The 13,466-nt window shown below is 54.4% G+C and overlaps 1 protein-coding gene across 2 annotated transcripts in view; it reads left to right on the top strand.

Moving 5' to 3' along the window:
- The window catches only part of WDR27 (WD repeat domain 27), a 54,563-nt gene extending 42,376 nt beyond the window's left edge, over positions 1 to 12,187 (top strand). For both annotated transcript variants that reach the window (XM_060205185.1, XM_060205184.1), the window contains one exon: positions 11,947 to 12,187. In XM_060205185.1, the coding sequence (XP_060061168.1) occupies positions 11,947 to 11,997 (51 nt within the window). In that variant the 3' untranslated portion in view covers positions 11,998 to 12,187. The remainder of the gene's footprint in view (positions 1 to 11,946) is intronic.
- Positions 12,188 to 13,466: the final 1,279 nt, after the last annotated feature.

Genomic DNA, 13,466 nt, shown 5'->3' with positions numbered 1-13,466 from the left:
AGCTGGCAGGAGGCCCCTTCCCAGCAACTGCAGGCGGCGTGTGGCCGCGGGGATGGTTCCCATTAGGCTGCGCAGCTGCCTGCGGCCCAGGGCGGCGGGGATGTTTGTCTGGCGCAGAGGCCTGGCTTGAGGCCGGCCGTGTGCTCAGGAGGCAGGAATGCGGCTGTGGGCCCGGCTGGCGTCTCTGTCAGTGATTTGTGAGCCCGGCTGGCAAGCTTCTCTCCAGAGAGGCTGCAGCCGCTGCTGACACGCCACACCGGGGCCCGAGCCCCCACGCGTCCGGCCCTAGTGACCGCGGGGCACTGCCGAAGCCCGAGGGCCGAGAAGGTGGCCACCTGCGTCACCGCCACTGCTTTTATGGTGAATAATGTGCCGTGGGGTCAGTGGCTTACAGTAACTACAGTTGCTGGTTCATGTGTCACGTTTCTCAGTTTTCTGCAAAACACTGTCCCCCCACCAAGGGCCTCCTCCACCATTAGCGCCAGGACCTGAAAGCCCCTTCATCTCCCAGAGTCCTTTACTTTGGGGCAAGACACCAAACCCAGCCCACACTCTGCTCTGTGTTTCCCCTTCTGTTCTGATGTCTCTACTTCTGTGCACGAGTGAGATCATCCCCTCTTCATCCTTCTCTTGCTGGCTGATCTCACTTCACAGGATTCTTTCCAGCTCCATCCAAGACGAGGTGAAGAAGGTGACTTCATCATTCTTCACAGCTGAGTAGTATTCCATTGTGTGTATAGACCACAACTTGCTCAGCCACTCATCTGTGGTTGGACACCTGGGTTGCTTCCAGGTTTTGACTATTACAGATTGTGCTGCTGTGAACACAGGTGCACACAGATCTTTCTGGATGGGTGTGTTGGGTTCCTTAGGATCTGTCCCCAGGAGAGGAACTGCAGGGTCACAGGGCAGGTCCACTTCTAGCCCCCTCACCATTGCGTTTTCACTCAGGCTGAGCACTGCTGAAGAGGGCAGCTGGCTGGGCGCAGAGAGCTGTGGTCACACCTTTCTCACAGTAGCCCCGGGGACCTGGCCGAGTGGGGCCTGCAGGGGTCCAGCAGGGATTCTGTGTGGCAGGTCTGCCTAGCGAGCTTTCCCTGAGGCCCTCTCCTGTTTGCTTACTGAGGGACGAGGAGGAGGAGGGGGGGGGGCCAGGAAGTGCCCTGGCAGCTTTGCCTCAGGGAGTTTGGTTTGGCCACATCAAGGAGCCTGCTTCCAGTCCTGGTGGATTTGGAGGAGAACCTGTCACCTCAGGGGAAAGCAGAGATGCAGAGGCTGCCTGCCAGGAGCCGCCTTCTCACTTCAGAGGTGCCGCCTTCGATGAAGGGCTTCCTGCCCTTTACAGAAACGGCACGCTGTTCGGGAAGGCAGGCCACGTTGCAAGAAAGAAGACCGCAGTGCAAATGAAAGGAGAAGGGAACGCCTCCGCTGTCCCCGGTCTCCCACTGTCCCCCCACCGCCCAGGTGAGTGGTGTCGGACGGACACACCACTGTAGGCGCTCACATGTGGGGAAACAAGACCCGGGGGCAGAGGAGGTTTGCCCGGCTCTGTCACAGAACTGCTCTGACACGGCCTCGCTGCTGGGGCTGCTTGTGGCTGACACGTCCCAGCTCTGTGGAGAGCACTTGGTCACAGGCACCTACCCCAGGGCACCTGCGGGGGCCGGAGGGAGACAGGGCTGTGGTTCTGCTAAGATGTCTCCTCTCTACCCGGGAGCTCTGTGAAGAGATCGAGGAACCGTCCTCACTGACACCAGTCTCCCTGCTTCTTCCTTTTCGCTGTGAGTCCTAAGGATTGAAGATGCCCGGATGGGACAGACGACTCAGGCCCACCATGAGCTTTGCTCTGGGGCCTCTAGATCCGATCCGACCCAACCCACGTCTCCTGGAGACATCACATAGCTCTTCTGGGGAAATTACCTATTACGTGCTAATTATGCTGTGTTGTATTATACGAGATTAATTATATTGCCATCAGAGTTAGCACTGGGACTTAACGCCAGCACTGAAAATCCATGGCCATTTTTTCCTTTTAATTTCTATTTTTATTTGATAGGACAGATAGAAATTGAGAGGGAAGTAGGGGATAGAGAGGAAGAGAGACTCTTGAGAGACACCTGTAGCCCTGCTTCATCACCTATTGGGGTGCAGTTGGGGAGTGAGGGCTTGAACCTGGATCCTTGCACGTGATGATAGGTATAACTCCACACCGTTCCCACCACCAGAGTTCTGTGTCCCCGTTCCCTCCACTGGAAACCACTGGAGAACCACTGGAAAGTGGTTCTCCCAAGGTCACAGATATGGGTTGACTTTATATCTGAATTTATTTATTAGGAGATTAATGGTTTATAGTTGACAGTAAAACACAGTAGCTTGTACATGCACGACATTTTCCAGTTTCCCACAAAACAATTCAGCCCCCACTAGGTCCTCCTCTACCATCCTGTTCCGGGACCTGAACCCTCCCCCGACCCCGGAGTCTTTGACTTTGGTGTAGTGCACCAGCTCCAGTCCCAGTTCTGCTGTGTGTTTTCTCTTCTGGTCCTCTTTTTCAACTTCTGCCTGTGAGTGAGATCATCCCTTCTTCATCCTTTTTTTTTTTTTTTGCCCATTTTTTCTACATTCCTGCCTTTATTCCCTTTCTTCTTCTGTTTTTAAAGTTTTTATTTATAAGAAGGAAACACTGACTAAACCATAGGATAAGAGGGGTACAACTCCACACAATTCCCACCCCCAGAGCTCTATTCCATCCCCTCCCCCAATAGGTGGAAGGTCTGCCTTCTGTCATTGCTTCCCCGCTGAACATGGGTGTTGACAGGTGGATCCATACTCCCAGCCTGCCTCTCTCTTTCCATAGTGGGGAAGGGCTCTGGGGAAGCGGAGCTCCAGGACACACTGGTGGGGTTGCCTGTCCAGGAAAGTCTGGTTGCATCCTGCTGGCATTTGGAACCTGATGGCTGAAAGAGTTAACATACAAAGCCAAACAAATTGTTGAACAATCATGGACCTAAAGGCTGGAAAAGTGCAGATGAAGTGTTGGGGGTCCTCCATTTTGTAAATAGCTAGTTTATATTTTAGTTATATTCCAAAGGGCCTGTGGCTATACTAGGTTTTTTTCCCCCCCTTTTCTTTTTTCCCCTGAGCCTGAAATCTGATATGCAAGTGGATCCAAGTTATTGTCTGGGGAGATGATGTCATGGCTGGAAAAGGACCAGAAAGCTGGATCAGGGAAGAGAGTAGCTCCCTAATATGGGAAAGGGGTATAAATATTGTTGACTGTAAACCTCATTGATGTGATCTGATCTGGGGCCCATATTCAGCTTAGGAGCCTATGTGACCTCTGCATCCCTGTAGATCTGAGCTCACATTCTGTGGTCATGAGTAAGAACATTCCAAGCTGCCCCAATATCAGGACCCATCTTCCTCAGGTGTAGCATAGAGTATGTTGTCCAGCCTCCCTTCAGAGGATGGAACATTCTCTACTGTTGTTGATCCAAATTGAGGGCCAGGTCCTATGGGGGGGCCACAAAGGGGTCTATTGTGTTGTTCCTGATAGAAATGACCAGTAACAATGGAGAGAGGGATTTATTCGAGTTCTCGACCCATCAAGTCTGTTTGGGAATCTCAGGACTCCCAGATTAGGGCCCCAGCTGGTGGAATGGCTTGATAGTGACTAAAGAGTCATCGTTAAAGTCTGCCAGTCTCTTACCCTTATTCAGCTTTTGCAGTCCTTGCTTTGATGAGGTTAGCTTTGGAGTGAGTGAGAGAACTGTAATAGGAAGTCGGTGAGGAGGGTCTCTAAGTCTAAGTAGACACTATTTCATTAGGAACTTGATACTGACTCACTACAGACTATTGTGTACTTTTGCTTTCAGGTATATATTTTGCCCTAATTTATGGATACATGTGAACATATGCTCTATCTTGCCGGACCTGGTCTATATCTAGGTTTTGGGACTTTGTTAGGAAGTGAGCCTCCTGGAATGGAATTAGAGAATCCTATGAAAGGAAAGGTCTCACCCGAGTAATGAGAGTGAAGGGTTGATATTTCATGCCTGACGTCTGAAGTGAAGCATGCTGAGCTGGCACTCGTTGCGTTGATTAGGTTGGGATCCACGGATGCAATATCATTTGGTATGAATTGAGAGAAGCATGCAGGAAAGTGAACCCCACCCCAGAGGTTCCAGGACTGGGGGAAATACAGGCTCTATAGTGGAAGCAGGAGGTGCCCGCTGTCTTAGGGGTTAAGAAGACAATAGATAGTTATTGCTATAATTACATTATTTGGCAATTGGGTTCACTTTGAAAAATCCCTTTGTTAGGATTTGCTGTGTCATACACACCTCCCACCACACTTTGCTCCCTTTCTAAGTCACCCCTGCGCCAATTACAACTTTCGAATGTCTCTCCTTTCTTTCCTCTTCTCTTTGCTAAGGGAAACAGCGCCTGACTTCCTCTGGTGCTTTCCAGGTTCACATCCCTTTGTCAGGAGACTTTAACCTGCATAAGCGACGTGTGTTGTCGGCACTTGCTGCTTGTGTGTCTCTGCCAGCCGTGCTGGGGCGGGGGCTGTGACTGTTCTGCCAGTCCGCTCGCAGGTCATTTTGCCAGGAGGGAATGAAAGTAGGATTTTGTTTGGGGTAACTTGTTCTCAAGCATTTGCTGAGACAATGGCCTCCTCCGTCTGTTGCTGGGAGCAGAGGCTTCAGTCTCCCGCCTGCCTCTCTGTCTCTGCTTCTCTGTGCGTTTTGTCCGCTGTCTCTGTCTCTCCTTCCCCCTCCCCTCGAGTGATTCTGCACGCTCGCCTCTTGCCTTGCTCTCCCGGCTATCTTGGCAAACGCTCCCATTCATGGCGAGTTTCTCCGCTGAACCCACAGGCTGCACCTGCAGGGACCTGGCTGGCACTGCCTTGAACCCACAGATCACTCTCGAAGGCCCCGTGGCAGCAGGGGTCTCATCTGTGCCACTCACACTCTGCTCTGTGTGCTCGGGTCGCCTCTCAGTGACGTATGCAGTTTTCACATGGAATGACTCACAACCCTTGGCTTACCTTTCTTGTAGATTCCTGGTATTTCAGATGCTGTTGAAAATGGGGCTTCTTACAAGTTTACGACGTGCATTTTTGTCCGTATGTACAAGCACACACGCTTTCTCTGTGTTCACCTCCTCTTCAGCCATCCTGCTAAACTCTCTATTCTAAAATAAATTAGTGACTCTAGTCTACGTACTCACATAATCTGTTGACAAAAAAGACTTTCCTTTCTTCTCACACTGAATCTGTGAGTGTTGACAGTTTTATTTCTTCTTTTAAAAGTTTTTTTTAATATTTATTTTTCCTTTTGTTGCCCTTGTTTTATTGTAGTTATTATTGTTGTTCTTGATGTCGTCGTCGTTGTTGGGTAGGACAGAGAGAAATGGAGGGAGGAGGGGAAGACAGAGAGGGGGAGAGAGAAAGACACCTGCAGACCTGCTTCACCACCTGTGAAGCGACTCCCCTGCAGGTGGGGAGTCGGGGGCTCAAACCGGGATCCTTACGCCTGTCCTTGCGCTTTGCGCCACGTGAACTTAACCCGCTGCGCTACTGCCCGACTCCCTTTATTTCTTCTTTAACAAAATCTTTCTTTAGACTTTCCCCCCACCCAGCCTGAACGCTCTGGGGTGACACTCATGGCCATCGAGGTGACGCCTCGAGTTTTCCATGTCACCACTGCACTTGAGCTTGCTGTAGGTTTTCAGATCATCAAGTCTTGTCAAAGTTGCTTTTTGTCAGAGAAGTGACGTTCTATTTCTCTGCTAAGGAAAGATGGTGAATTCTAACACGTGTTGTCTCTGTAGCTCTCAGCATAAATGCATGTCTTTGTTTTCCTTTGTGGTAGGCAAGAATATTAAAAATGTCAAACCATTATGATTTCTTTCTCAGAATACAGACTTCTTTCTTTTTCTTTATTTCTTTTTATTTTATTAGTGATTTAATATTGATTTACAAAATTATGAGATAACAGGGGTATAATTCCACACTGTTCTCCCCACCAGAGTTCTGTGTCCCCATTCCCTCCATTGGAAACTCTATTCTGTAGACTCATCACATTGAAAATAGGAATGAAACCCGTTTTGAGGGGGCGGGCAGGGCAGCGGCTCACCTGGTTAAGCACACCCATCACCATGCATGAGGACCCAGATTCAAGTCACTGCACCCCACTTGCAGGGGAGAAGCGTCACAAGTGGTGAACCAGGTCTGCATCTCTCCCCCTCCCTCCATTTCTATTTTCCCCTATCCTCTCAATTTCTCTGTCAAATAAAATAGAAAGGGAAAAAAAATGGCTGCCAGGAGCAATGGATTTGTAGTGCTGGCACCAGACCCTAGCAATAATCCTGGTGGCAGTAAAATGGGGGAGGGGCAGGTGGTAGCGCACCCAGTTAAGCTCACATATTACCGAGTGCAGGGATCTGAGTTCGAGCCCCTGCTCCCCACCTGCAGGGAAGGAAGCTTCATGAGTGGCAGAGCAGGTTTGTAGGTGACTGTCTATCTCTTCCTCCCTCAGTTTCTTTCTTTCTTTTTAAAGGTTTAATTTACTAATGAGAAAGCTAGGAGGAGTGAAAAAGAGCCAGACATCACTCTGGTACATGTGCTGCTGGAGGTTGAACTTGGGACTTCATGCTTGAGAGTTCAATGCCTTATCCCCTGAGCCACCTCCCAGACCACCTCCCCTCAATTTCTTTCTGTCCTTTCTAATAAAATAGTTAGAAAGAAAGAAAAAAAAAAAAACAGGCAAAAATGGCCACTGTGAGCAGTGGATTTGTAGCGCTGGCACTTAGCCCCAGCACTAATCCTAGTGGCAACTTAAAGAAAGTCTAAATTTGCTTCTGAAAAGGTAGCCCGTGAGGGTTCAGCAAACCTATCCTCCTTAAAAACAAAGACAGGCAAACCCCACGCCCATGCCGTCTAGACCACCAAGTGCTGAGGGGGGTGAGAGCAGTCAGGGTTTCCCACGTTGGAGTCCACACCGTTAGCGGCTGAGGCGGAGCTCGGAGCCGTGGCCTCAGAGAGCCCTCTGTGCTTCTGCGAGCGTCAGGGGTCCTGCATGTGATCTGCCTGTGGAGAAAGTGTTCTGTTTGCTTGTTTCGTTTTATTCTCGGCCACAGATGAAAACGGGCTGTGAGCTGCTGAAGACTAAAAAAAACTCCATGTTTGGTATTTGGCTTCCCCAGGGAGGGGCCGTGGGCAGGCCGAGCGAAGGCTGGTCTCCATGTGGCCACTGTCACCACGCCGACGGGCCACTCTGCTAACCTCACTGCAGTTTATTGCGACACAGACTGGGTGTCTCACAACTCGGCGTGGAAGCAGGGGTGCCGCTCGCCTTTGCGCTTGGACCTGGGACAGGCCGCAGGGAATGACCCCTGCGTGTGGCGGGCACGCTCCTCTCCGTCCTGTGACAGCTCCAAGGCCTGCTGGGACACTGCTGTCCTCGAAGTGCCCTCAGCACAGGGAGCTTTCCTCCGGGAGTCCCGGCCGGTTCAGTAGCAGCCAGTGATGTGAGTCCCACCAACACTCAGTGTCATCAAAGCGGTGACACGGTGCAAAGTGTCACAGTCACCAGAGCTCTGCCCCCCTGCTCCGAGGAAGACACAGAGCTGCTCATAACTGCCTGGAAAGCGCCCAGAGCGGGCCACACGTATCGCCACCTCACAGGTTCACTGTGGACCTGCTCTGTTGCCTCACTTGGGGACTCCGGACAGCACCCGGCAATCAGGCATCACACCCTGGACAGCACCCAGCACCCAGCACTCAGCCCTCACATCCAGCCCTGTGCTCAACTCTGTACCTAGCACCAAGCACCCAGCACTCAGCTCTCACACCTGGCCTTCACACCCAGTCTACCCTCAGGACAGCACCCAGCACTGAGGCCTCACACCTAGCACTGTGCCCAGCACAGACGCAGCATCAGCAGGACGCCAGGGGAAGCCGGCAAAATGCCTCCACGCGTGGGCTGGAGCAGCCCCGGCCGTGTGAAGGTGGTGACGGGGAGCCTGGCCTGGGCCACAGGGTCTGAGGCTGGTCAGTGGGGCCTGCAAGAGGCTGTCCCCCCCAACCCTGGGGGGAGGTGGGGATAGACACAGCCCTCCTCAGACCCCAGTGAGCCCAGGCAGTCACGCCTCTGTCCCAGAAAGAGACTTGCCACCAGCAGAGGTGTCTCTGGGCAGGAAACCTTCACAGCTGCGTCTTTGTGGCCAGGACGAGGGGACAGGGCTGGGGACAGAGCCTGTTCCTCCGCCGCCCGCTGCCCCCAGGCTCGTGGATCCTCCAGAATCAAAGCCACAGCTAAATGTCACCCCGTGCTGGGTCTCCAGCAGTGTGGACGGTGGCTACCGGTCAGAGGCAGTGAGTTTGCTCGGCCTCTTCCAGAAAACACTCTTGGGTGTGTGTGTGTGTGTGTGTGGGGGGAGCCGCCTCTCTCTCTGCTGCCTCTGTCCTGTACCCCATCCCTGTCCCCGCCCACGCCGTCTCTCTCTGTAATGGAAGCCAGCGCAGTGTCCAGACTCTGGGAACTCAAGGACACACCACCCCACTGCCAGCTGCTCCCCAACCCAACCGGCTCCACCTGCACCGCAGCGTCCAGTCCTGTCTATACAGCCTCAGGCGAACCCCTGTGGGCTGGCGGGCCCCTCACTTACTGGCGGGGGGTGCCCTCCCTCGGCTCCCTTGGGGACCTCCAGCCCCAGGTGCCCCCCAGCCTGACCCCTCCCTCGTTCTTGGGCCTCCACGAGCCAAGGCCATGTCCCGCCGGAGCCTGGAGCTCACGCGCCGGGGGATTTGCTGCTGTTTGTGACTTGCTCTGGCATGTGGACAAGAGAATCAGAAACACATGGTCTCCACAGAGACCAAAGAGTCAGGAAAACACAACAGAGCAGTCACAGGAGACGTCGAACCGATGCTGGTGCCTGGCCCCTGTCTGTCCCCTCTGGTCACGTGGCCTGGGTGCCGGCCACCCACAGCCCAAGAGAAGGCACTACTTCCTCACGCTTCCTCTCTCACTCCTTCTAGGAGGAACCGGGAGAGTCCCCGCTGCCCCCTGAGGCCACACTTTGTCACTGTCTGGGGGCCCAGCTCATATCCCCAGGCCTTGAACGAGCTCCCGGTGGGTGCCAACTCCCACAGCCTTCCTGCTGGCCCTCTTTCCACTCTGCCAAAGCCACCTGCGGTGCAGAGCCCAGGACCCCCGTCCCCCTAGAACTGAGTCAAGTAGCCTCAACCCCCTTCAGACACACCGCTTGGCGTGCGCCACGGCAGACACGCCCGGGACTGCCACCGTCCTTTTTTGTCACGACTGGAGTTTGGGCCTGGGCGCAGTGCCCGTCATCTGAGAATCATTTCATGTGTGGAGTTTGAGACGGTGTCTGTCACCGGGGCTCCGTGATGACCTTGGGAGGCTGGCAGCAAGGCAGTGCCACATCTAATGCGTGTGTTCTCTGTTCTTGTCACTTCTGTCACCTCCAGGGCAGACACTTGTTCTCGTGTGTGTGTGTGAGTGTGTGTGTGTGTGTGTGTGTGTGTGAGAGAGAGAGAGAGACATGCCTGTGGGGCTTGTGGGAAGTGGCTCAGCTCCAGCATGAAGCCAGACTGCGCCGCCAGCCCCTCTGTGTGAGGACCCCAGTTCCCTCCAGAGCTCACCTGTTCCCCAGCGGGTGCCATCCAGCCAGGGGTCAAAACCATACGGCCTTGTCCCTGTCACCAGCTGCCACGGGTGATAGATTCTGGAGAGCTTCCAGGGAGCCAGGCTCTAGGCTGGGCGCTCAACAGACAAACTGATCCAGGCTTGAAGGTCCCAACAGGTGACACTTCAGCGGGACAGGTGACACTCCACCCTTAACTCCCTGCACAGGCGACTCCACCCTTCCAGTTCCTGGAGAGGTGACACTGCCCACCTGGCCCCAAATCCTTGCCGTCCCTGTAAGGAGGACAGCGGCGCCTGCCCGGGGTGACACAGCAGCCACCTGGTGGGGCCGAGGCTGACCTGGGGCCTGTGTTCCCGGTGACCCCACTGGAGCCCTGTGAGATACTGAGTGCTCAACCGAGTAACAGTACTATGTCAGTACCGTGTCCCAGATGCCTCCCAGAGCTGCCTTTGAGGGCTCTGCCTCTCCTGTCCTGTGGGAAATTCTGTCAGTACTGTGTCAGTACCCCACCAGTACTGTGTCACTAACCTGTCAGTGTCCTATCAGTACTGTGTCAGTACCCTACCAATACTGTATCACTAACCTGTCAGTGTCCTGTCAGTACTGTGTCAGTACCTTGTCAGTACCCCACCAGTACTGTGTCACTAACCTGTCAGTGTCCTGTCAGTACTGTGTCAATACCTTGTCAGTACCCTACCAGTACTGTGTCACTAACCTGTCAGTACCATGCCAATACCCAACTGTCATTGCCCTCCCAATATGCTGTCTGTACTGTACTGGGGTACTTGTTAGTACCCCATCAGTACCCTGCCAGTACTGTGTCAGCACCCTGTCAGTACTACAGTATGCTGCCAGTATTTGTCAGTACTCTGTCAGTACCATCCTGGTATGCTGTCAGTACTGTGTCAGTACCCCACCAGTACTGTTCAGCACCTACTCAGTCCCCTGTCGGCCCTGTCACTGTGCGCTCAGCACTGTGTCAGTATCAATCACACTGGCCAGGAGAAAGCCCGCGGGCCCCATCATGCTGATGGGTCAGTGAGTGGCTAGTGAGTGAGTGCCCCCTACACCATCAGGCACAGGAGCTGGGGGGAACCTGGGGGTGGTCCTGCAGATGTGGGGAGATGAAGAGGGGTGCGGCGCAGCCAGAGATGGGGGGGACCTTATTGTGTGTGCCCTGGAGGAGAGGTCAGCACAGGACCTCCCATCTCATGGCCTGGGGACAACACTGCCCCTCAGCAGGGGAGTCGGCGTGACTGAGCCCTGGGCCCTGGCTGCCTGAGGGACAACTTGAGCTGGACTCTCCAGGCTGCCCCTCTGCCATGCTCCCCTGAGCCCCACCTCCATGTGGGAGGGAGGGAGAGAGGGAGGGGAAGAGACTGGGAGAGAGGGGAAAGAGGAGAGAGGCGAGAAGGAGAGACAGGGAGGGAGAGAGAGGAGGGGAAGAGACGGGGAGAGAGGGGAAAGAGAGGAGAGACAGGAGGGAGGGAGAGAGAGGAGGGGAAGAGATTGGGAGAGAGGGGAAAGAGGAGAGAGGCGAGAAGGAGAGACAGGAGGGAGGGAGAGACAGGAGGGGGAGGAGAGACAGGAGGAAGAGAGAGAGGAGATAAGATGGAGGAAAGAGGAGGGCGTGAGAGAGAGGTCTTCACTGATGGGGGTTCAGCAGGGGTGGAAGGTCTCTGCTTGGTCTGAGGAGGGAAGGCCATGTGTGTCCTAAGAAATCCCTTGCTGCCCCCCCATCCCAGACCTTGTCCCCTGGTGGTGAGAAACAAGCCGTGAGAACCCCCACTAGTCTGTGGAGAGAACACCCCATGGGGCCCAGGATGGGGTGCGGATTCTGGCTACCTTGCTTCTCCTGAACCCACAAACCAGCGGGGGAACGAGGCGGAGGGGAAGGGGACAGGCAAATCTCTCCACATTTTTGCAGTCTAGGGCCAGAGATCTGTCCCTCCGTCTGCCCGGGCTGGGGTCTGTCCATCCCTCTGTCTTGGCCTGGGGTCTGTCTATCCCTCTGTCTGGGCCTGGGCTTTGTCCCTCTGTCTGGGCCTGGGCTTTGTCCCTCTGTCCAAGCCCGGAGTCCATCCCCCTCTCCACCCCCCACCCACTGGCCCCCTGCCCGGGGCTGTGTCCTGGGCTCTCTTGGGACTCTGGGTGCTGCCCACGTGCTGGCACCTCTCTGCCCTTTCTGTGGTGGAGACACTCAGCTCGAGGACACCGGGGTCCTTGTCCTGTGATGAAGGTGGTGACACATGCTCCCCTGTCCCCTCACAGCTCGTCACGGCCACCTTGGATGGAAACCTCCAGCTGTTTGTCGCCGAGTGACCACTGTGGGGAGCTGGCCCAGGCTGGACACAGCCCACGACGCAGTGTGGAGACCCCCAGCAGGCTCCTGAGTCCCCTCCCGCAGTGGCCCACAGCCACTGTCCCCAGGAGCCTGCATGTGACTCCAGCTCTTCCACAAAGGGTTCAGTGAAGTGAAAACATAGTGTTCAATAAAGTCAACTGGTGTGGAGTCATGGCTGTGGGTGAGGGCAACAGAGAGAGACAGAGATGGCACAGTGTTCAATAAAGTCAACTGGTGTGGAGTCATGGCTGTGGGTGAGGGCAACAGAGACAGAGATGGCACAGTGTTCAATAAAGTCAACTGGTGTGGAGTCATGGCTGTGGGTAAGGACAACAGAGAGAGACAGAGATGGGAGGGAGAAACAACAGAGATAATGAGTGAAGACAAGGAGTGAACAAAAGATGAAGAGAGAAGGAAAGTGAGGGAGGGAGACAGAGGTAGACGGGCTGGTGTGTGTGTGGGACCCACCATTGGGCTAGCTAGGCTCTGCAGCCCTGGGCCTGGATCCCGGAGCTGGGAGCTTGGTGACAGCACGCTGATGAGTCTGCTTCCAGAGCAGAGATCTGGAACCTAAGATCCAGACCCAGAACTGAACCTTTCCAGTCTCCCCCGCCCCGAGGAGTCTGGATGCTTCTAGATGATTCCAGATGACCAGCAGTTGCCAGCCTGGGGGGCTGGAGGACCAGCGTGGCCTGCTGAGGTGCAGGAATCTTCAGAGTCATGGGTGCCTTCCGCCTCGTGCCCCCCAAACAGCACTGGCCCAGTGGGTTTCCTGCTCCCCGAGGTTCAGAAACAAATGCACATCCTTCCCACAGGATGTCTGAGAAGCGCAGTCTGGGCCTCGCTGACATTCCCTGGTGCTGAGTACCCAGCATCACCCAACTCCAGGGCTGGTGGTGGTGGTGACGGGTGGAGCGGGAGCTACTCCACTCAGGGGGGCTGAGGGGAGGTGAGGGGGTATACTGGGGGGACTTCCTTTCTAAGCTACACCCACACCTGTCACCACTCCCATTTCCTGTGCAGCATTTACTTTCTTCCCCAATAGCATGGGAAACGTGTGCCTGGGGAACATGTGTTCTGGTGTGGTGCAGCAGTGTCTGTGTTCCCAGGTTCAAGACCATATTGGAGGGGCAGTGGTTGGGCACTGGTGCACCAGGCACAAGGACCCAGGTTCAAGTCCCTGGTCCCTACTTGTACCTTTATGAGCCATGGATCATTGCTGCCTACATCTCTCTCTCTCTCTCTCTCTCTCTTTCTCTCTCCTCTGTCTCTCCTTCCCTGTCAATTTCTCTTTATCTCTATCCAAAATAAAACAAACCAACACTAAAATTCCAATTAAAAAAACTGCTTCAGAGTAAAGGCCTGGAAACAATACTGTAGGAAAGTGGAATTTGGTATGTCAGGGCAGCCAGGCTGACAACAGATAAGATGCATTCAGCAAAGAGAA

The sequence above is a fragment of the Erinaceus europaeus genome, chromosome 13, assembly GCF_950295315.1.
Source record: "Erinaceus europaeus chromosome 13, mEriEur2.1, whole genome shotgun sequence".
Classification (NCBI taxonomy): Eukaryota; Metazoa; Chordata; class Mammalia; order Eulipotyphla; family Erinaceidae; genus Erinaceus; species Erinaceus europaeus.
Note: the sequence above shows the minus strand (reverse complement) of the source record. Positions and strands in the feature narration are given on the sequence as shown.